Source organism: Acanthopagrus latus, chromosome 15 (genome assembly GCF_904848185.1).
Source record: "Acanthopagrus latus isolate v.2019 chromosome 15, fAcaLat1.1, whole genome shotgun sequence".
Lineage (NCBI taxonomy): Eukaryota > Metazoa > Chordata > Actinopteri > Spariformes > Sparidae > Acanthopagrus > Acanthopagrus latus.
This window is the reverse complement of record NC_051053.1, coordinates 25,671,271-25,694,513: the sequence shown is the minus strand read 5'-3', so window position 1 is coordinate 25,694,513 and position 23,243 is coordinate 25,671,271. Positions and strand designations below refer to the sequence as shown.

Sequence of the window (23,243 nt, the reverse complement as noted above, 5' to 3'; positions counted from 1 at the left end):
TTTTATACACTAAAGAACTCTGATTTTATCTGATTGTTATCAAGTCTTTTCTTCCTGTTTCTCGCTGGCACCTGAAGGCATCGTCTCCAGGACATGCAGATTTTAACTGAATCCTAAAATAAGTCATAATTTCTTCAGAAAATGTTATCACTCTGCTATCAGCACACAAAAAATTAAAAATGTCAGTCAGCGGAGGTTAAAATCAATAGCATAGTCCCAGATTGCATTATAACACACAATCAATATTGCACCCTGCTTATCTAAAAAAACTGGAGGGACCTTGTCCGGTTATTGTAATATTTCCTCCCTTCCTCTCATCTTCCAGTCGGATGTAGGAAAGAGTTTCTTCTTTCTGTTTGCTGGCTGTGGAGGAAGACGTCTCTGAGAACTTGCAGCTGTTTGAGTGTTTACAAAATTATAGGTGCTGCGAGGAATGTATTTGCTGCAATTATCGTTTGTTCGCTGGCGAGCGGCGCGGGAGGCGTAATATTTCTCACAGTTAGCTGCGTGTCAGAGTTATTAGGTTTTACTTGAAGATGCAGAGCATTTAGGGCATATTGTTTGAGACTGCAACACTTGCAGGAAATGGATTTTCTCTCCCAGCCTGAACACACACGGAGCTAAGCTGCCCGTCTTTTGGTTCGCGGTCAGTCACGGTCTCATCTCCCTTCTTCAGAAATGAAGAAGCTTGCAGAGAGGCTACGTCACCGGCGCTTTATGTGCTGCTGTGACGGATCCGACGAGTCAGACTCTGAACAGCCATGCACAGTTTATCCTACATTATGCAGCTTAAGGAGCTGTGTGTTTTTCCTAATGGAATATATAATTTATACAGTGAGATGTGTAAGTAGCAGGAAGGTGTCACATTATTTGTTGTGTTAGCTCCGTCAGGAGAGGGAAAACCGCCGACTGTCAGCTCCTCTCCAAGAGTCTTTACATCCACGTTAGATGAACTAAGAATGAACCGTTGCCTGTTTTTTAATACACACAGTCTTCTCTCATTAGTTTCTTAATCTCAGAGTCTCGATGTTTATTCCAAATTGTGTTTATACTGAAAGGACTTTCCAAGCGTAAACCCACTGTGAACGCTTTAAATTTGTGGTTTCAGCCGTCGCCATCCCATGTTTTTGGAGCCAGTAGTGACAATATTAGGATGAGACAAGTGAAAAGTAGGGTCATTTTTTCATAAGCTTACATACAATCAGTACGTCTACATTCTAGTTTTCATATCCGAAGGCTCCGTCCGTATCAGAAACAGTTTATCGGACTGCCTTTTGTCTTTTTGTTTACACAGAAACATTTACGGTCACTAAATCTTCATATTTATCAGGTTTCAGTGGACTACCGGTTTGTTTACAGTTCTTTGTTAGCACAGTTAGCTTTAATTAGTTTAAAACCAGCGTTGTCAGCTCTTATCAGATGGAAGCAGCTAGCATTAGCTCTAAAAGTAGCACAAAGCCACCAGTTGATGTTAATACACATCATAAAAATATAACTTTGGGAAACAATAGTATGTCATGCTCTGTGTACGAACACAAACACGCTGCTTCCCACACAGAAACTGGTATTTATAGCGGACTGCAGACCAGGAGTGCTTGTGTTTTTATAGAGATTGCAGCAGGTGAAACGATAAAGTGGACATGAAATATAAGGTAAAACAATATAAAGCTCCTCTAGCTTCTTTGCACAAATCCACACACGGTTCTGTAAAATATCCCCACAGGCAACAGCATTTTAATTCATTTTTAAGTCTTTAGTCTGTTATTTACATTTGTGCAACATTTGTGCTCTTGATTATTTTTCTGATCCTAAATGTTAATGATGATTGAGTCGTCACCTCCTGTTGGCACGTGTGATGAATTAATCGTACAGATTCTTTAAATAGCCGCAGCCGTGCGTGATGACAGCTGCTGTTGGAAAAACCTCGCCGATGCCACGCGATCTTTTCATTGACAGGCTGAATGAGCGCTGCATGTTGAACCGACGATTAAAAGTGTTCCTACGTTTATTAACGATGAACTGCGGAGGTGGAAAATGAAGCTCACGCGTGTGCCGGACTTCATAAATGTGACAGAAATAACACGTTTGCATATTTCTGTCTTTGTACTCTTCAGAGTTTTAGTCCTGAGTCCTGCTCCTGGTCGCTCGGTGATAATTTCACTCCATAACAATGTAAACAAAGAGAGATGCACCTGGATGATTAATGAAACAGGTTGACAGAGCGGAGGCCCAGGGGCCAAATATGATGATAATGATCTATAGTGAGTATCCGCAGCTCTTTAGAGGTGCTCCTATATGAATTACTCATTATATATTTGTCTGTTAATTAATTAGCAACACAAACCCTACAGGGAACCACACATAAGAAATGAGGAAAGACATTTAATTTGCAGGATCTTCTGCGGTAAATGTGCTTCCATCCAGGGACTGGTTGTCTCGTCCGTTCTCTCTCCGTCTGTCATCGCACCGGATGATGTTTCACATTTTTAAACGCGCCGCATCTCAACAAACAACATTACGAATCCGAGCTGCTGAAACCGTTCCCAGCTGACGCCGTGTCGCATCTTGTATTCAAAAGAATACATGTGCACTGCATGTGTTGACGTGGATAATATTAGTTATGCTCCTGTCATAAATCAGTCTAGTTTGGGGGAAGACGGCGTTTAAATAGAGACTTTGAGTCACTGCCAGCCCTGTAATAAAATGTTAATCTACCAGCGAGGCTGCTGCCAAATGGCCGACCGCGGTTTGAGTCACATCACTGGATATTTTTAAGGATAGCGGGGATGTTTCAAGCTGTTTTCTTCCTGCCGACCAAAACGGCATTCCTGATCACGGCAACCAAAACAGGTACTTTAAATCCAAACTGTGATGTTTTTAAGCCTAAACCCAAACCATAGCCTCAGCACAGCAACATGAAATAAGGTATAGAAATGAAAAAAAAAAAATCAATGTAAACAAACATAAAGTCACAACGTAAAGAAATGTAAATATCCTGCTTGTCTGTGGTTTTGCAGAAACGTGCTTAACAAACATTTATTCTGGTGTTTGTGTTGTGTGCAGGTCTGTGTGCGCCGCTGACACTCAAATGTAATTTATAGAAAAAGCGATGTCTCGCGCTGAAAAGGTTAAAATATTCCGACTTCTAACAGCTGCTTGAAAAGTTTGACACGCAGTGCGAGAAAGGAAGAGCGAACTGACAGAGAAACTGTAGACTGAAGATCGCTGAAACCATCAGATAACGAAGAATTAATGTGATCGGATCAGAATTGGCTCTGTTGGCAGATCAGTTTCAGAGGGTTTACTCCAAATAAACCACAGGATAACTGAAGCGCAGGATCAGGAGAACAAGACAAAGACTGAAGTGAAGATACAAACTGAGCTAACGAGGTGGAGGAACACAGGTGAGGTCGATGAGGAGAGCAGGGCCGGACTAACGAAGGAGACGCACAGCAGGTGTGGAGGGAAAGACGGCACGAAACACAGAAAACACAACGTATCAATGACCAACATCATCGATTACTGTGTCACACTCATGTGATCAATACATTAATTTCAGAAAAAAAAAACATGTAAAGTGACATTTAAAGACCTTTGAGAAGGTCGAGCTGCTGTGTGACAACATGTGTGATATTTTCATTTATTAAACGCGACTTCAGAGTCGGAGTCAGTCTGAACCAACACTCGACAGTTTCTCTTTTATTTAATTAACTTTTTTCCATTTCATTTGAATGTGATTAAAAAAAAAAGTCATTTGTAATTAACTGATTCGTTCCATTTGTTGGGAGGTCGACAAGGAAATGCATTTCTCTTTTGTTCGGCTGTTCATTAAATCACAATCCAGGACACAAGCTGTCCCTCAGGTTGTCTGCAGAATGTCCTGATTTCTGTTAAACGTCTGATGAATGTGAACCTCAGCGCCTGTTTACCAGTGACTTCATAAACCAAAGCTACTACGGTCGACAATGCAAACAGACTCAGCATTAGACCAATTCTAATATTACACCTCTTGTAGAAAGAACCACTGGCCATTTTCTTGGTGCAAGTTATTCTCCAGCACTTTACTTGAAATCACATTTAATGACAGCAACGTTTCTGTACTTAAAGGTCTCAAAGGTCTAAGTACCGAACCGTTGTCGTCATTAAACTAAAATGTAAGTGAAGTGGACAGTGTGCGGGAGTCTTTGGTCTTTTTTTTAAGGCGTGCAAAAGCTGCAAAAATTACGTTTTTTAAAAAAGTGATGGGGAAAAAATTGGCCATTTTAAAAAAAAAAAAGTGGTGCGCACAAGTTCCCAATGTCCCCGGTGTAAATGACACTTAAACACCGTTTATAGACAAGGACAAGTGTTTCATTTAGCTCAGTTTGTCTTCAGAAGCTTACCAGCAATTCAGGCGGGCGCTTTTGAAGACATACTAATGATGTTTGAGACGTCCACGGAGCAGGATTGTGCTCAAAATTGGTTTGACATTGGATTACGAACACGGAGGAGGGGTCGTTCTTTCACTCTCATCACATTACTGCTCGTCATTGTTGTGTTTGTAGTCTTGTGCAGGCCGGGCACGCTTTACATATTACAATCCACATGGACGTGATGAAGCTATCACATCCATTTTTTATTTTTTGCTTTGTTTGTCGTTGTCGTTTGACGTCGTTGTAACTGTTATTCCGAAGTTTTCGACGTTGTTCTTTGTGTTGTTTTCTGTGCAGTTGTTTGTCAGGCGTCCCTGTCCACCCCTCACACTTATGTGCACACCTTCCAAGAAATGCTGCGGCTACGCTGCAAGCTTTAAAATAACACGCGTCACCTGTCTTCCTACCTGTCTCGTCGTCCCTCTGAGCCTGTCTGTCTGTCTGCGTCTGTGTTTTATCTGTCTGTCTATTTTGGTCTGTTTATCTATTTGTCGGTTTTTCTCTCTGCCCGCCGCGCTGTCTTTCTGTCTTTTGTCATCTGTCTGTCTGCGATACGAGCCCACCGGTATATTATTAATATTGTGACACACACACACACACACACACACACACACACACACACACGTACAGTATCAGTATCTCCGGCTTGCAGACAGCTTGCAGACAGAGCTCAGTAAGTGAATTAAGCTGGTCTGGACTCTACTAAAGCTGACACTGGCTGACTTAGTGAGCACATAAACACACAAAGAACTCACATGAACACACACACACACACAGTTATAGACACACACACAGAGCAGATAAATACTTGTGGAGTGGACAGATAAACACACACACACACACAGAAACTAAATGCAGCGTGATCAACTTCTTTATTAACTCATCATTTTGCCGCTTTACCTCTTTAACCTCTTAATTCGTCCTGTTACATTTTTAATACGTTTTTAATAATCGTAATCTGTGTGTGTGTGTTTTTTTTTTTGTGTGTGTGTCCTCCAGCGTCTGAAGGAGCTGAAACAGAGGGAGTTTTACAGAGCGCTGGCCTGCAGGAGGCAGAGGAGACGCCGGGAGGAGAAGAGGGAGGAGAGAGCGCTGAGGAGGCTCCACCAGCATGAAGAGGGGAGGACGGGAGAGTGGTGAGTGACGTACCAACACCTCCTTTTACTCCACTGCGTTCATCTGACAGCTTTAGTTGCATTTCATATTCAGATCTTTAAATACAAAACACATTAAATATATCATGCATTCTTTGGGGGTCGTAGTAGAAAAAGTTTCCGTCGTTTCATTTTCAAAAATCAGCTGCAGCGTCTCTTTACTGTGTCTTGAACGTTTTGTTTCAGCTACGGAGTGAGACATCTTGTGTCTGTTCACTCTTTGATGAGAGACTTAACAGGCAGGATGTAGCCAATCAGAGGCGAGGTGGGGCGGGTCATGCTGAGCGAGGTAGCGTGATCTAAAATAACGCAGCCCTATACACCCTCACACTGTTGTCACTCTCATCTGAACAGCGTTAAAATGTTATTTTAAGGACAAAGTACATTTTTGTTTTTCTAGAATGACTTTGGTCATTTCAGTACCTTCGTACTTAAAGCTACAATTTGTAAGAAAGATGATTTTTGAGTCTCAGTTCCGTAAATACTGACATTTTGCGATGTTGGCTGACAAAACCTACAATCCTGAAGTGTCAGTATTTGACACCTTTAAAGTTTAAAGCTGCAAAAATCTATATTTTTACACATAATACTAAAGTTAATATCACAGGATTATTGATTTCTAAGGTTTATTGTCACCACTCTTGCAAAGCGTGCTTCCAAAACTAAAAGAAAGCCGACTGCACGCGACCTGCTCGGCACCAGACAGACAACTTACTGATGCATTTATCAATCTTAAGAATTGGAGGAGACCAAAACGGAGATAAAAATGACGCTTAAAGCCAGTGTAGATATGTCTTTAGTTACATTCACAGACGACTACAGATCAGTTTAAAGTACTGAACTTCTCCGTCATTCACTCTGTTCCTGCGCTGCTTTATGAAGCTGCTGCTGCTGATTGTGGCTGGTAGCAAATCTTCTTTTGAAGGTTTTTATTTCAGGGGTAAAAGCAAAAAATGGTAAAATTGTTACAGCCCAAAACAACAACAACTACAAAAAAAAGACATTCTGAGGAGGTCAGTACTCCAGAACAATGTGTTTTGGCTCGTGGCTCTCATTAGTCCCTTCCTCACAATAAGAGCTTTTTCTGTTTTTCACTACAAGTCTTCCTGAAGTTTTGACCTCTTTTTTTCCTTCTCCGTGCACCTCGGCTGTATGTGAAATTGTGCCAGAAATCGCTTTTCCACCGCCGACATTTTGACTCGCAGGAAAGCACAGGTGTGACTAATAAGATTAATGATGTCTCTGTTGTACTCAAGTGTCCCAGTAGCGACGCGATACTGTGAAAATGAGCCAGTGGGAACAATAACTCCTGAAAAATAAAAGCAGCTAAATGGAACACAGCCATGTTAATTTGCCTGTTTACACCTGTGCTTCTCCCACTATGAGACATCAACTCTTCACGTGAAATAAAAGATGTATTGCTTTTATTAAGCTCATTTAGTGTATCCCGGTAGAAATTACAAACGTGCCTCAGATGGGTAATCCATTACAGGAAAACATCCTGCTGTGTAAATGTTTGTGAGAGTCACTGTACAGCTGTGCGTTAATGTTGCTGAAAGAAATCTACATTTCTCTGTGTGTGTTCGTGAGCCGACATCTGGGACTTCAAGTCACGTGATGGTTGTTTGTTGAAAAAATTAAAATAAATAGAAATTAGAAAAAAGAAAAAAAAAGCCTGTAAGACAAATGATAAACAAACACGGAGGTCTGGAAACAGATGATGTGGATTTGGCTGCTCGCTGCAGAAAACATGTTGTGAGGAGAGTTCATCTGGCGGCAAACCAAACTGGAGAATTTTTTTAATTTGTTTTTTTCTTTTTTCTTTTTCCTCTCAAAGTATATATACGATAGCACATGAATGCAAAAACCAAAAAATTTGAACTCGGAGCCGTGAGTCAAAACCTGAAAGTCGCCCACGCAAAAAAAAAAAAAGAAAAAAAAAAGAAAGAAAGAGCGTAAAGCTCCGCCAGAAAAAATAGTCCCTGAAGACACGATTCAAACATCCACCACTTTTTCTTACATCCGTGCATGAAAGTTAAGAGTTTAATATAGATCTCAGCCTACTTATAATTAAAAAACACTCGTTGTGCTCACTGACATGTTTTGTTTTTCCACATGAGTAAAAATAGAAAAAAAAAGAAGCAACATGACACCAGTAACTAGTTCCCTGGTTACCACCAGCGTTGGCACAGCAACCGGTTCAAATGCATCTGGCTGTGCTTAATGGGAATAAATCAGCCGGGATGTAAAGTGTTTCTGACCGACCGGGTCGCGCCGCTGAACCCGCCCCGCTACCCAGAAACTCGTGTATCGGTATCGGCTGTCGCTGCCATTTTCAGATCTGCAACAATGCAGTCTGGCTGCTGGCACAAAGGCCGGGCGAGGGAAAGCGTGGCCAAATTGATTTTCAGCTGGATTTCAGCTCCGCTCTCCCCTCGCCCGCCCTCCTCGACGCTCGTCTCCTCGTTTCCTCTCTCTGTTCCTTTACTTTTAATCCCCTCCTCTTCCCTTCATGCTGTCATCCTTCCTTCCTCCATGATTCCCTTTTCACTTATCCTATTATCCTCTCCTCATCACTTGTTTCCTTGTTTTTCCTCCTCTTCTCATCATACTTTTGGTCCTCCTCGTCCTCCTCTTTCCTCTTTTCCCCTCTCTCCTTTTCGATTTCCTTTCCACTCATCCTTTCCTCCCTCATATTGTCCTCTGATACTCTTCACTACCTTGTTTCCTCTCCTCGTCATCCTTTTCCTCTTCAATTTCTCTTTGTTTCCTGTCATCCATACTCTCCTCTTGTCCTCCTCTCTCCGTCTTATTTCATCTCCTCTCTTTCCCTCTTCTCCTTTATTTCCATTCTGCCTCCCTTTTTCATATTTTCTTGTTCGTCCTCTTCACTTCACCTTGTATCCTTTCCTCCTCACTTTCACGTCTTTCCTTTCCTTCTTCATTTCTTGTATATTTGTTTCCTTTCATCCCCACTTTCTCCTTGTCCTCCTCTCCTCTTTCCTTTCTTTTAAAACGTGCTTCCTTTCATCCCCACTTTCTTCTTTTCCTCCTTCCCTCTTTCCTTGTGTCCTTTCATCCTCTTCTCCACTAGTTCATTCCTCTTCACTCAACCTTGTATCCTTTTCTCCTCACATTCATGTCTTTCCTTTCCTTTCACATTTCCTATGTATGTTTTTTCTTTCATTCCCCTTTTCTTCTCTTCCTCCTCTCCTCTTTCTTTTCTCTCGTTTATTCACTTACTTCCTTCATTCCTTTCCTCCTCTCTTCCCCCTTTCACGTCCTTTTAATTCTCTCCTCTCTTCTCCTCCCCTCAGTGCTCCAGGTTCTGGTCCCATGTTCCGGTCCACCACGGTCGCCGTCGAACCAGCGAACCAGACTCGACCCGACTTGGTGCAGAACTGGGCCGACATCCACACGAGCAGCACAACGCTGGGAACAAGTAAGCGCTCTTATCTCGTTAAAAAAAGCATGTGCTGGGCTGTTAAATAGTTCATGAGCGTGTGTTTGTTTTCGGTGATGGAGATATCAGTCTGGATTTCGAGGGATTAAACGCAGCGTGGTCCGCCGCTGAAACGCTGAAACGTCTTTATTAACAGCAACTTTAAAGAAAAAGAGAAACGAACAGCTCTGAAATCTGTGGAGGAAATGTAAAATATGGTTTGGGGAAAGAAGTGGTACACAACATAACTGGAACTCTGTGATTACGCACTGAATTAAAAAGCTGCTGGAGGGGTTCGGTCACACTCGCACAACTTCAGACTTAAAATCATTTGATTTCAGCGGAATCGCAGCGATAAGGAGATTTGCTGCAGTTAATCAGCACGAAGCTTTTCCCTCGAGTTTAACTCCGGTGAACTTTGTCACACAACTTCCTGTCAGTGACCGACTACAAACCGTCCTGACAGTGCTGACCTTTCCGTGAATATAGAGCCGGGGAATAAAAAAAGAGGAAGCTATTGTATTACCCGGCACCACACCAAGCCAAAATTACAAACCTTCTGCTCTGCTGGAGCGTAAAAAATGCTCCACGAAAGAGATGCAGCACGGTTTGACGGGAGGTGTGGACGGTATAAATATATTCCTTAATGTGCGTTAAGGATTTCGGTGCGAGGGTTAGCGTAGCTGCCGCGGGCTATAAGAAACATTAAGAAAGTTGAAGAAAGGCTCATTTAACTTTCTTTTCCCTTTCAGAGAGAGAGAGAGAGAGAGAGAATAAAGCTTTAATGTCCCTGAGGGGGAATTTCTCTTGCAGACAGCAGTCAATAGTAAATACAACAACTAATAGAGAAAAAAAAGTAATCCACATGATATATATAAACACACCTAAAAGAAATAAGCACAGTGAGAAAAGGTTAACGCCAACGTCACCGCGGTCCAGTCAGCGGAAAAGATACCACGACCCTGCAGAGGAAAGGAAAGGATGGATAAAAAGATAAACGAGAGGCTGGAACAGAAAAGAGGGGACTGTATCACACCCACAAATCTCATTTGTTTAAAAGAAATACAAAAAAAAAAAAAAAAAGTCGATACCTGCAGGAATAAAAGAGGTAAAAGCTTCGCCCCTGATGGAAGCAAATTAAACTCAGGATATAAAAGGAGTCCGATGAGATGACCTGAGCCTTTTTTTTTGTTTTGTGGCTCTAAAGAGCAACTTTACAGAAAAAAAAAAAAAACCTTCACAAGTTTCCCCACAAACAAAACACCCGACCCGCAGAGTTCATGGTGAGCAGGTGGTTAACTTGACCACACCGATTAATGAAAATAACCCCGACGCTATTTAATAATATTATTTTTCGCAGCTAGTTTCTGTCTAACTTCCCCTCAGCAGGCCACCAGATTAGAAGCAAGCTGTTAAAGTTTGATTTCCGACCAGCAGTCTGACGTCCTCCGTATCAATCTGGGGAGAAAAAAGTGTGAATGATCACTATTATAAGTTACCGAGCCTCCAACGCCACCTTATCACAGCGGCGAGCAGGAGATTCTGCTGTGTCACTGTCTGCTCCGACTGCATCAGCAGATTCACATTTATTGCCGCAGAGCTCTAATGCACAAAATGCCACTCCCACCGCTTTGTCTCTATCATTTCTCCTGCTTCTGCTTCACGGTGGTTTATTAGTTTTCAAACTTTTCAAGATATGCAAAAAAAAAAAAGTTAAAACTTGGCTGCTGGTTTGTGCCGCGCCGTTCGACAGCAACACAAAATATAACCTGCAATAAAACTGAGTCAACAGATCGCTAAAACTGTTCCAACAAAGACTTTACCTCGGGATTTATTACAGGGCTGTTTTATTGGGCTGCATTAGTTTTAGTTAGGTAGTCTAATAAACCGGCGAGCTGGAATAAAAAGTGAGTATCGTGTCATCAGAAGGGATATTTTCCAGTTAAATTTGTCATTCAGTCTGAATTTGCTGTGATGCAGGAGGCGATATCGGCTGCCTTCACGTGGATTTAAGGGTGCAAGATGGATTCATATTTAAAAATAAAGAAAGCATAACGTGAACGTTTTGGCAGCATCAGACCTGTGGTTTCAAAGAAACATTCATTTGTCACCCTGTCGTCCTCTGAAAAAAAATGTATCACTCGGTAAACTTTTCTCATTTTGAAAAGTTGAAACCGATGGAAAAGTTCGACAGCCGCATTTAAAGTCGACCCCGTCTGAGTGAATCGCAGGAGTCGTAATTCATTTGTAGGCTTCCCCCCTTCAGAAACTCCAATATTTATCAAAAAGGTTTGTTCGAGGAAGGCACATTATGGATTACTTTAAAAGTTATGAGTCATCTTAAAACCTTCGCTCAAGAAATAATGGTCTGAATCATCTGCCGCTCTGAAGTATAGGCAGATAAATGTCTGCCGGCATGTTGTGCTCAAAAAAATGGATATTACATGTTAGAATAAAACCCTTAATCTACATTTTTTTCTTAGCCAGCCACATATTCATCTCTGTGCTAATGTTTTTTTGTGCTTAAGTCCATCCTACACCCATAAATCACATTCAGATGTTGTTAAACGCAACAAAGGAGGAATGGCGAGGAGCCAGAACACTGAATAAATGCATAAGAAGCCGCACTATACGGGGAATCTTACAGAAATTGATTGCTGTTCTTGTGTCTCTTCCTGCTTCTTCCTTTATTGTCATGTTACCTAGATAATCCTGTTATGTTTTGCATGTGAATGTAACAACTGTCAGCTGCTGTAATCCTTTTTCTGCTCTCCCTCCCGTCTAGAGCCTCAAACCCCGCTGATCCAGCCCTTCCTTCCCCTGGACCCGGCGCTGGAAACCAGACTCCTGAGCGACACGCAGTGGGCATACGGCCAGATGGACCCCGACAAGCCCACGACTGAATCCTGCATCATCAACAAGAACCAAATGGACTACAACGACCTGACAGCCGCCGCCGCCGCCGCCACCTCCTCACCCTGCACCAACAACAACAACAGCATCATCGACAAAACCGATAAGAACTCCTCCACTGAAACCAGCCACTTTAACAAGATCCCATGGGCTCGTCATTATTTAAGCAACCCAGTTACTCCCAATAACATCCCAGCAACTGCCACTAACACCAACACTAATGGCTCCACTTTCACCAGAACCACAGCGGCCAGCGGGAGCAACAAAACCACCTCCGCCACCGCAACTTCCAGTGCCATTTCTAAAACGACCGACATCAGCATCAGCGGTAGCGGAGCAGACGTCCAGTCGGCTCCTGGCAGAGTCCGTCCTGTCTCCTTCTCGCTGCCCAAACGGAGCTGCCTGCTCCTGCACCAATCAGCCGCCGTCTTCATCCAAGCCGGGCGGAGCTCTGGCTTGTCCGGGAAGCAGGACGTTGTGGTGACGGCGCAAGAAAGGGCCAGATATCTGGCGGAGAAAGTCGCAGATCAGCGGCTCAAATCTCCAGTATTTGCAAACGCGGACAGTGCAGGTGTTGATCACTGGGACACTGGAAACCAGTGCAGTGTGGACAGGAAACCTGCAATCCAGCACTCGGAGGCCGGAGCCAGTATCTCTGCTGAGAGGGGAGCTGGAGGCCTCTCTGGGACTGGAGCCCAGGTTGCTTTATGTAATCGCAATGTGATCGGAGTTGAGGATGTCAGTGGGAATGGAGCCCAGCTCTCTTTATGTAATGACAATGGGACTGGAGCCCAAACTGGCTGCGAAAGTGGGACTGGAGCTCATCTTTATTTGAAATGTGGGATTCCAGAGCAGATTTCTGACAACGGGAGCACAGTTGTGACGAAAGCCTCAGTGTGCGAGGCTGAACCCCGTGACGATGTGGACAATCAGCCTCAGAAATCCATTTCTGGCGAGACTTCAATCCGAACACAGCCTAAAGAATCAAACCCGTCTCCATCACGCTGCGCCAAAGAACCGACTTCTTCACTTCCGAGTCGTCCCAAAGAGCCGTTCTGTCGCGTCCTGAGCCGAGATGGTACCCGGGTTCTTCTCTGGCCGTCGGAGATGGTCAGCTACACCAAGACGTCGCCCTCCATCTCCTTCAGCATCAACCCGCTACTGTACGACTTCAGAGCACATAACAGGGCCAGGGAAGGGGGCGAGGAAAAGAAAGGAGGGCTGGAGGAAGCAAGGGAGAGAATAAAGCCGCCTGTGATCAAACAACCCGACTGCCAACAGAGGCAGGAAGTTACGGAGGGAGGAAGGGAAGGGAAGATAGATGAAAGGCGAGAAGACGATGAAGGAGGACAGGCAGGAAATCCTATGGAACTTGTAGGTCAGGGAAGCGACTGCAACGCAGTTCCGGGCGACTGCGGTTGGCGTGATGAAAGTGCTTTAAAATTTGTTCCCGTTTCCACCGAGTGCCACCTTGCGCCGACACAGGGCCTTCAAAAGAAAGTGAGGAGGAGAGGAAAGAGGGGAGGGAGGTGGAGGGGAATGAGGAAGAGGGGGAGGAGGAAAAGAGGAAGAGAGAAAGACTTGGAGAGGGGAAGAAGGATAATGAGTAGTCTTTCTGAGAATCAAGTGTTCGAAGGGAGAGGAGAAGAGAGGTTGAAAAGGGAGGTCACAGAGAAAGAGGAGGAGAGAAAAAAAGGGCTATTAAGTAATCTTGTAGCGCATCGGCTGGTCGGCGACAGAGAAAAGATGAGGATGAGGGCAGAAGAGAGGAGGATAAGAGGAGATCAGACCGAGCGAGAGAGGGCAGGTAGAAATGACAAGAAGAGAGGAGAGCTATTAAGTAATCTTCCCATGAATCGGTGTAATCGGTGTAACCAGCTGTGTCTGCAGGTGAAAAGAGAGGCCAGCCAGCATCAATCCCAGCAATCAGCCTCCGGGTGGGGCCAGGGGCTCAGAAAGCTCCTCTGCAGGGGTGCAGCATGTAACTCAGTGATTAGCCCCGTCCCCGGGTCTGTTATACAGATGCCATGCTGTCCTGCAATTACGCCCGACCCGGCTCAGAATGACAGAGAGACGCCGGAGATCCAGAAAAACACACAAGCAGGGAAGGACGACGGGCGGAGAGACGAGGAGCGAGGCAATCTGAGGAAGACTGAGATAAGAGCTGTTCGGCATGCTAAAGAAAACGTGTGTAACCTAGTGATTAGCCGTGTTGCTTTCCCCTGTCGAGAGACGGCACACGAGCCAGAAATGTGTCTTTTTACTGCACCTCAGAGGGAAACAGCATGTGATCCAGCGATTAGCCTGGTCCCCGCTCCCTTTAGAGAAACAGCGTGTAGTCAAAGACAAACAATACCTGCAGGACACAGCAATCCGGCGATAGGCCCGGCGTCACGCTGCTCCGCACAACAGACGGAAACACAACCGAGAATTAGATCGGCCTGCGCCGACATGACCCTCCCTTGTGATGCGATTTCAAAGGAAGTGATGTCGAAGAGAGCAGCAACAGCTGAGAAGAGGAAGATGGAATCGCAGGGAGCTGACGAAATGCCGAGGAAGAGACGGAGACGGGGAAGGAGACATGCGAGGAGGGCTTTTGCGCAGAGACAGAAATGTGTTGGCCTCGGCGTCGATGAGGCCTCTTGTATGCAGGACTCCAGCAGAGAGACTGGGACACTTTTGGACAACTGCCTGAGTTGCAACACGACTGAGAAAAACAGTGACTGCCACTTCCTCTGCAGGACAAAACACAGCGAGGGAACATTTGGTTGTAGCACGACAGACGGACTGAATAACTACTGTCGCTGTGATGACAGGGAAGGCGTCAACGGCGATGTTGTCGACTGCAGTCAACTTAGCTCTGATCCCTCCGGAGGCGAGGAAAAGACTTGTGACACCGGTGACACACCAAGCGACCACAGCCGGTGTGAGAAAACACATGACGGGGATGAAAATCGTGGCGATTCTGGCATCTGTGGAGCCACGAATGACAATCAGAGCTTTGACAAAGACATGGATCTCTCCCCTGATCCTCCCTGCAACACCGCGGACAAACCTGTGAATGTACAATCGAAAGACTTCTTTACCTGTAGCACCGACGACACACCTGCCGACCACTGTCAATATGAGAACAAGCAAACAGAGAAAGACAAGATGTCCGCTGACTCTGACAACACAACAGGTTTTGGTGGAGACACGGTAGCTCAGAGCTTCGCCTCTAACGCTACACAGAAGTGTAACGACTTCTGCAAGCCCTCTGATTCTGCGATTGATTGCAAAACTTCCAGGGGTATTGATCAAAGCATCGGACTCACCTGTGATGATATTGACGGTGGTCGCGGTGATTATTTAAACGGTAATTGTGCCGCTGATTGTAATCACTGCGCTGATGTCGATAAGAGTCGCGCCACGAGCGCAGCGGAAATTGTTGCACTCGTGGGCACAAAGGGGGAAGAGGAAGGAGACGTTAAGAGGCAGAGGCAGAAGAGGAAGGAGGAGGAGGAGGAGGAGGAGCAGATTGAGAGGAGGAAGGTGAAGGAGAAGCAGGAGGAGTGGGGGAAGGAGTGGCTGAGGAGAAAGGAGAGAGAGAGGGAGGACAGGGAGAGAAGGAAGGAGATCGACTTTGAACATGTCTACCCAGAGAAGAGGCCTTGCTTTCCTCGCGCCCTCCCTCCGCATTGCATCCCCCTCCACGCTCCTCTCCTCCTCCCGCCCTCCCTCTCCACCTCCTCCTCGTCCTCCTCCTTCTCCTTCCACCACACCTTCATCCAGCATCACCTCTCCCTCCTCCCGCCTCCGTCGCACCTCCCCGTCCACCCGTACCCTCATCTTCTCCCCTCGTTCTCCACACATCTCTCGCCTCTCGCTCTCAACCCGCCTCCTGCTCCTCCACCTCCTCCTCCTCCTCCTCCTCCCCCTCTTCCTCCCTCTTTCTACGCCTCGTCCCACATCCCTCTCCTGGATGCCGCCGGTCCGTATCCCTTAGCAGCCGCGTTTCACCCCTTGCAGAGTCACCACCCGCCCCTGTATCCTCCGCACCACCCTGCAGTCGTGCCCTTACAGATGTTGTTCTAGGAGAAGCAGCAGAATCAAACACACGAAGGGAACATTTTTCTATTTTCCGAGGTAAAAAAAAAAAAAAAGGTCAAACGGTGAAAGCAGCTTTTATGTGTCATTACCTGCACAGAGGCGAGGGACGACAATTTCAGGAAGACTCGAGTAGAAAAACCAAAACCTAATCTTATTTAAAGCCAAAACCTGCGGCAGCCCTCATCCCCCCCTTGGTTCGAACACTCAAAGTACTGATTCACACATCTTGAAAAAAAAAAGAAAGAAAGAAAAAAAAAAAAAGATGGCTAATTATCTTCATCAGTCGCAATCCTGCTCAAAATGAGCCTCAGGTGTGCAGCCAGCAGAGTCGTGGTGGGGGATCCACAGCTGGGCTCGTTTTTCCCTTGACAGAAATCAGTCGATGCTCCTGTTTTGCATTTTAAACCAATGATTTGCTTCGTTTTAAAGCATGTTAGAGATTTGAAACTACTTTTTTTTTGGTGACTTCAGAGGACAAATCCATCAGCGTACGTCCGCAGATATTTTCAGTCTCTGTTAATACATTTACATATTTTCACCCTGAGAGCTTCTACTTCAGTCGGTGATTTCCTACTTTTCTCCTGAATGACTTTCAAGACTCTCAGCTCAAGGTCATTAAAGGGGCAGTTCACCCCAAAATCCAGGATACATTGTCCTGTTCTTGCAGAGCTTTTTATCCGTGTAGATCTTCTTTTGTGTTGGTTCTGTTTTCTCTGTAATAACTCTCAAACTCGACAGCAATGTCTCTTTCCAGAAGTAAAGACCCAGTTGCTCACGTCGTTATTTGTTTCAGTTTTTGTTCTGCGTCACCGTCCAGGAGGAAGTTTGCGTCTTCTCGTGGATTAGAGGCGAGCAAACTAAGCTCATTGCGGCGCTGTGACGCGGTTGTCAGGATTTCAGATTTAGACTCACGTGTTTGTGTATTGCCTCAGAAAGTACAGAAATAAAACATATCTATGATGTTTATTTTTGCTGCGGTTTGTCTCGACTAATATATGTTTTCATTTAGATCACGTAGATCTAAATGTAGAATTTAATTATAAAGAAGAAAATACCAGACTGCTTGAATGACTTGCCTGGATTGTTAGTTGTTTAGTTGCGAGGAGAGAGAAAGAGAGCAATTGACTGACTTTATAACAATTCATCAGCTTGTCTCAACAGAAACGGTCTAAAGATGCTTTCAGGGCAATAATGAGACAATTAAGCGGAGCAGGAATCTCAGCTCTGCCTCCTACCTGCTGCTTTGTTTACGTTTTTTTCACGGTTTCTTCTCGTCTCTGTGGAAAATGCATCTGCAGCTTTGACATTAGACGGTGACAACCTCCATTCAGTGACGTACATGTGTGGGCTTCAGGGCTGGAGGTGTATTTAACTGTTGATTATATCAATGGAGAATTAAAAATGAGGAAAAGCACTGGTTCTCCTGGTGAAGCGTGCCTGGTTCCTGCATCAAACTGCTGACAACACATTCTGTGGATTATCTTTATGAGTCATAATCTCTAGAAACAGACGTCGTGTTTGAGTTTGTCTAGTTCAGAGAATACAGACATCTCAACAGCTGACACCTCCAACCACAACAGAACAAGTCAGATTGATAAAAAGAGCTCCAGGTACGATGAAAAACGTGTATTTTTTTGTGGTGAACTGTGCCTTTAGGAGCTGAAGACTTGCACACATTTTTAAAGGTGGCATCTGTTTTACTCTAACCGTCTCAGAGTAAAGCCTGAGTGCTACCCAGTTGAAGCAACAGAAGGTTTTTTCTGTTCTTCCGCCTCCAGCTGACGTGATGTGAATGCAGCGTTGGTATCAGGAGCTGCAGTTAGCTGAATGCTAACGAGGTGATTTTTTTTTCTTCAGGAAGTTTCACCGTGAAGCTTTTTCAAGAGAACGCAGAGAAGAAAATAAAAAAAAAGTCCTCTGCAGCTCACAAAGAAATCTAATGGAGCAGAAATCATAGTTTTTCAGACACATGTTAACTCTTGAGAGGGGGGTTGTGGGTAACTGGCTGAAAACATTCACGTCTGGAAAAATACATTCAGAAACAACAAACTCCTGAGAATTATCAGAAAACACTGTGAGAAAAGTGTGAAATCTCCAGAAAAACATTTTCAGTTTTCTCTTTGTGAGGTTCCGGTGTCGCTGGCATTTTAAAAAGGCAGTATAATTGACTTCTAAAAGCAAAATTTTCTGTTAGAAAAAAAACGTCAGTTTGTTGGATACCGACTGCAAAAAAACTAAACTAAATACGAGCGTTACTGCAGAGCGTACAGGTCTGTCGGCGCTGTCATCAGTGTGTAGATTGAATCTCGGCCTCTTCTGCGGAGCATTTCACCCGCTGACAGCTGAACGTCAGAGCAAAATGTTAAGTTTAGAAATAAGCCTTTGCTCTTTGATTTTGAGGGACTGACTCCAGTGTCTGACCTTTAATCTCGACTGTTGATTTTTCTACCAACTGACTCTATTGCAGCTGCACTAAAAATACCTCCAGCCTGGTGGGAAAAAAAAAAAACTTTAAATTAAGTGACTCATCCAAAGAAACAAAAGGCCAAAAAATGCACAGAGAGCCAGAGAGTGTGATTCAGCCCGACTTTAATAGACCCTTCTCACGGCCGACATTTTGACTGGGCTGCAAAATACAATACAAGTGATGAATGAAAATAAAGGGCAGGTTTATTTGTGTAAAGCACCATCACACATGCACTTTATAGTTTTATGGGTTAGGGTTAACAATGTATAAAACTATTACCACCACAATGTCCTGGTCACTTCTCTTGGCAGCTCAAAGTCTGTGTGGTTCCATATTTAGTACTCGTCATACGAAACATTAAATGTGTTGAACTCACGTCTTTAAGTAGAGGAATCAGTATCGTCTGTCAACAAGGTTGTGACACATTTATGTTGATCTGAATCTAATCCAATCCAATCGCTGTTATCATGTTTGTTTTTCTGCAGGTTTTATTATTAGAAAATAAAACCGGTGTCGATCTTCAACCGAGCAAAACAAACACAACAGTTGCAGAATTTCAAACAATCCAAGAAGTGAATCAGTCAGATTTGACAAATAAAAAACAGTAACAACGTCTCACATCCTTTGAAAATATCACTTCCTTTAGTTTGTTTTGCGTTCGTCCTCACCGGTTGGCTCGCCTCGATTCAAATTTACTGTCTCTCATTTGAAACAATCCCTGGACACAGCGAGGCAGCGTGAGCGTTATGTAACGCCTCTCCTGCTCTGACAAGTGAACATGTCGGCCGTGAAAAGGGTCTATCGGGCCGCGGAGATGCACCGATGAGCCGCGACGGAACGGATGCGAGGGTTTGATTGTCAGGTAATCACAGAACAACCATTTTTTGATTAAAGCTGCCTCCACCTGTTGTCATTCAGCGGCTGCTTGTCGCAGCTGGACGCGCCGCTTCAGACACCAGAAGCATCTCGACACTTAACAGAATCATCCGTTTTATATGCGGGAAGTCTGAAGTGTTCCCTTCCTTGAGCGTCGCTTCAGGGTGGGTTCATCCTGTAAAGCTGAAGGTTATCAGGTGAAGATCTGATACTTCTTTATTGTTTAAACGTTCGGCCTCTGTTCCCGTACCTTCATTAACCGCAGCAGAAAATACCTCACAATTAAGAAAATGACATCTTTTTTTTTCACGTGTCGAGCGCCGCCGCTCCTCCAGAGGTGTGATCTGCAGGAGTAACGATGGCGGGAGCGCTGGTGTAAAACTCCCACACGTTTAGCAACACGTCGTTTCTCTCTCGAACATCTGGCTGCGACGGCCTCGGGGCACGACTGGCGACGCCCATCCGTCTCAGCGACTGCGACTTGTTCTGATGCGGGCGGCGAAGACAAACACAAACACAAAAAATATGCATGAAAAATTGGACCGCACGAAGCAGAAATCTGTGGGCGGATCATCATCGTCCTGATTCTAGTTAAGTTTCATCAGGCTGTAAAAATGTTTATTTCCAGACGCCTGGACACGAAAAACTCTCCGCACCAGTTGATCTCTAGAGTGTTCGGCGTGTCGCCATGGTGACATTATAGATCCCAGAGTGACATCCTTGAAGCTTTTTTTTTTTTATTTTGCTCCTTTAAGTGTTTATGAACAGAGGCAGCGACATGAAACTTCCTCAAACGACTTAGTGCAGGAAAGCGCCGGAATCATATTTAGCCGGTGTGACCGCACATATATTTAACTACACGCCGTCTGTCTCTCTCCCCCTGTAGCTCTGTACGCGAGGGGCTGCAACCATATGTTCTCTGTGAACGCAGGTTTTTATTTATAATTGTTATAAAAACTGTGTAAATTAGAGAAGACGAGAAGCTGTTATTAGATGTATTTTTGTAGAGACACCTCAGTTGAATGAGGCACAGTTTTTTGTATCATGTACTCCGATGCTATTTTAGCTAGTAAACGACCTCCACACATACTGAACTCGTCCTCTCGTTAAACTGTTGTACATATGTTCTCCACAGTCTCTAGGCCATGTTTAAATATCTACGCAAACAGTTTTTGTTTTTTTTTTTCACCCCCAGTTTTGTCACAGAAATGTCTTGAGATCCTGGTAAAAAAAACAAAAAAACAAAAACAACAACTAATATTTGGCCATTTTTTAATTTCTTTTGGTGTAATCTAATTTCAGCAGATACATACCCGCAGATATTATCCCCGCTAATATAATAGATCTAGCAAATCCATGGAGAAAAACAAATTACTCTGCAATGGAAATAAATCAGTAGACCTGATATCAATGTGTGTTGTCGTCATTGTTTCTTTTCTGATACTTTAACTGTTCAGTTTCTGTTCCAGACTGTCAATAAGTGAAGCAGAACAACGTCTCATTTAAGAGAAAGTGACGACGCTGCAGCTTTTAATGTCACAGAAATGTCTTGATGTCCTGATAAAACTAATATTTGGCCTTTTTTGTGTCATGTGATCTAATTTCAGCAGATCTATCTATAAATCCACAGAGAAAAACTAATTTCTCTGAAATTGAAATAAATCTGTGGACCTAAAGTCGCTGTGTCTTGTCGTCATGGACACCAGAAAGTACGGGGTGCTGTACGTCTGTGTCAGATGTTTCTTTTTACAAAAGGAAAGAACTAACTTCATGTATAACATATGCCGAATTTACAAGAAGACCTAAATAAGTAAGAATATGTCATATAAAGTGTTACACAAAGTTTATAAAGTGTCTCCTGAATCAACAACTCGTTAAATTGACAGATTTTCTAAGGGAGTCTGGGGGATTTCTCTCCCTCTTCATCTCCTTGCTGCTGTAGGTTTGTTATTGAACATTTTTCTAAATTACCAATAAATGAAAGTTTCCTGGCCATATTTTTTATCACATAAAACATGAATGTCACCATGACACAACAGTTTATGACATCATCATACAGACCGACCTCTCAGCACCCCAACTTCCAGCGTCCCTGCTCATCGTCTTGTTTTTTCTTTCTTCTACGGAGATAAAGTATCACCTGATAATGACCAATGTTCATAAAAAGTCCATTATCAGCAGACAAATCTGTGAATCGATAGCTTTTACTTTAAATATTCAGTCTCTGCTCCAAACTGTTGATAAGTGCAGCAAAACTACCTCACAATTAAGAAAATGTGACGACGCTGCATCTTTTACTGTCACAGAATTGTCTTGATGTCCTGATAAAACTAATATTTGGCCTTTTTTGTGTCATGTAATCTAATTTCAGCAGATAATATACAGATCTATCTATAAATCCACAGAGAAAAACTAATTTCTCTGAAATTAAAATAAATCTGTGGACCTAAAGTCGCTGTGTCTTGTCGTCATGGACACCAGAAAGTACGGGGTGCTGTACGTCTGTATTTTTTACATAAGGAAAGAAATATCTTCATGTATAACATGTGCCGAATTTACAAGAAGACCTAAATAAGTAAGAATATGTCATAGAAAGTGTTGTACAAAGTTTATGAAGTGTCTCCTGAATCAACAACTCGTTAAATTGACAGATTTTCTAAGGGAGTCTGGGGGATTTCTCTCCCTCTTCATCTCCTGGCTTTCTCCTTGTTTTTTCTCTCTTCTACTAAGAAAAATAATCACCTGATAATGACTAACATTCATAAAAAGTCCATTATCAGCTGACAAATCTGTGAATCGATAGCTTTTACTTTAAATGTTCAGTTTCTGTTCCAAACTGTCGGTAACGGAAGCAGAGCTACCTCACAATTAAGGAAATGTGGCCACGCTGCATCTTTTCTCGTCCCCAGAAGCATCTTGAGATCCTTATAAAACTAATATTTGGCAAATATTATTCTGTTCTAATCTAATTTCAGGCAGATACACAGCCGCAGATATTATCGCTGCTAATATAAAAGATCCAGTAAATCCACAGAGGAAAAAAAACTAAATTACTCTGAAATAGAAAATAAATCAGTCGACCTGTGTCGATCGTGTCGTTTCATTTTAGGGAGAAAAAAAAAAAAGGGGAATCATCTGAAAATGAGTTGCTTTCATAAAAAAAAAAAAGCTCCATTATCAGCAGACAAATCTGTAATCGATACCTTTCATACCGACACATTCCTGTGATTTCCCGAGTGAAATAATCGAGAAACGTTCAGAGAATATTCAACACTTTTCAAACTGAAAACTGTAAACCTGTGAACCCGAACACACTCCCTCAGCTGATCACGTGTGTGTGTGTGTGTGTGCGTGTGTGTGTGTCCAGGAGGCTCTAAGACAGCTGGGATCTTCATGTTCATCGACTAAATTAGCGTCAAAACTCAACATGTTCAACACCTGGGGGCTGAGCGAGCGTGTGTGTCCGACATGTGTACAACACGTCCATCTGTGTGTGTGTGTGTTCCTGTGTCAGTGTGTGTGTGTGTGTTCCTGTGTCAGTGTGTGTCTGTGTGTGTGTGTGTGTGTGTGTGTGTGTGTCAAGTCAACTTTACTTTATTACTGAATCAACCGTAATTTGCTTCGATGACCTTTTTTTAAAAAAAACAACTATAAACCTTGTGGCGTTAAAACTTGACTGTATGTTTCAGAAAGTGTGTGTGTGTGTGTGTGTTCCTGTGTGTGTGTGTGTGTGTGTGTGTGTTCCTGTGTGTGTGTGTGTGTGTGTGATGTTCTCTGAACTCTTCTCTCCGTCATCCTCTTTATTCAGACTTAATACTTCCGCCTCACGGTGAACGAGTTAATACGCTCCGCGGTGCAGCCGGCGGCGGTGCATTATGGTTCGTCTCTTC

The 23,243-nt window shown here is 43.7% G+C and overlaps 1 protein-coding gene across 1 annotated transcript in view; it reads left to right on the top strand.

Moving 5' to 3' along the window:
• The window catches only part of znf804a (zinc finger protein 804A), a 74,546-nt gene extending 53,137 nt beyond the window's left edge, over window positions 1-21,409 (top strand). Inside the window, exons 3-5 of the mRNA XM_037124744.1 lie at window positions 5,412-5,548; window positions 8,884-9,008; window positions 11,794-21,409. Of these exons, the coding sequence (XP_036980639.1) occupies window positions 5,412-5,548; window positions 8,884-9,008; window positions 11,794-15,995 (4,464 nt within the window). The 3' untranslated portion in view covers window positions 15,996-21,409. The remainder of the gene's footprint in view (window positions 1-5,411; window positions 5,549-8,883; window positions 9,009-11,793) is intronic.
• Window positions 21,410-23,243: the final 1,834 nt, after the last annotated feature.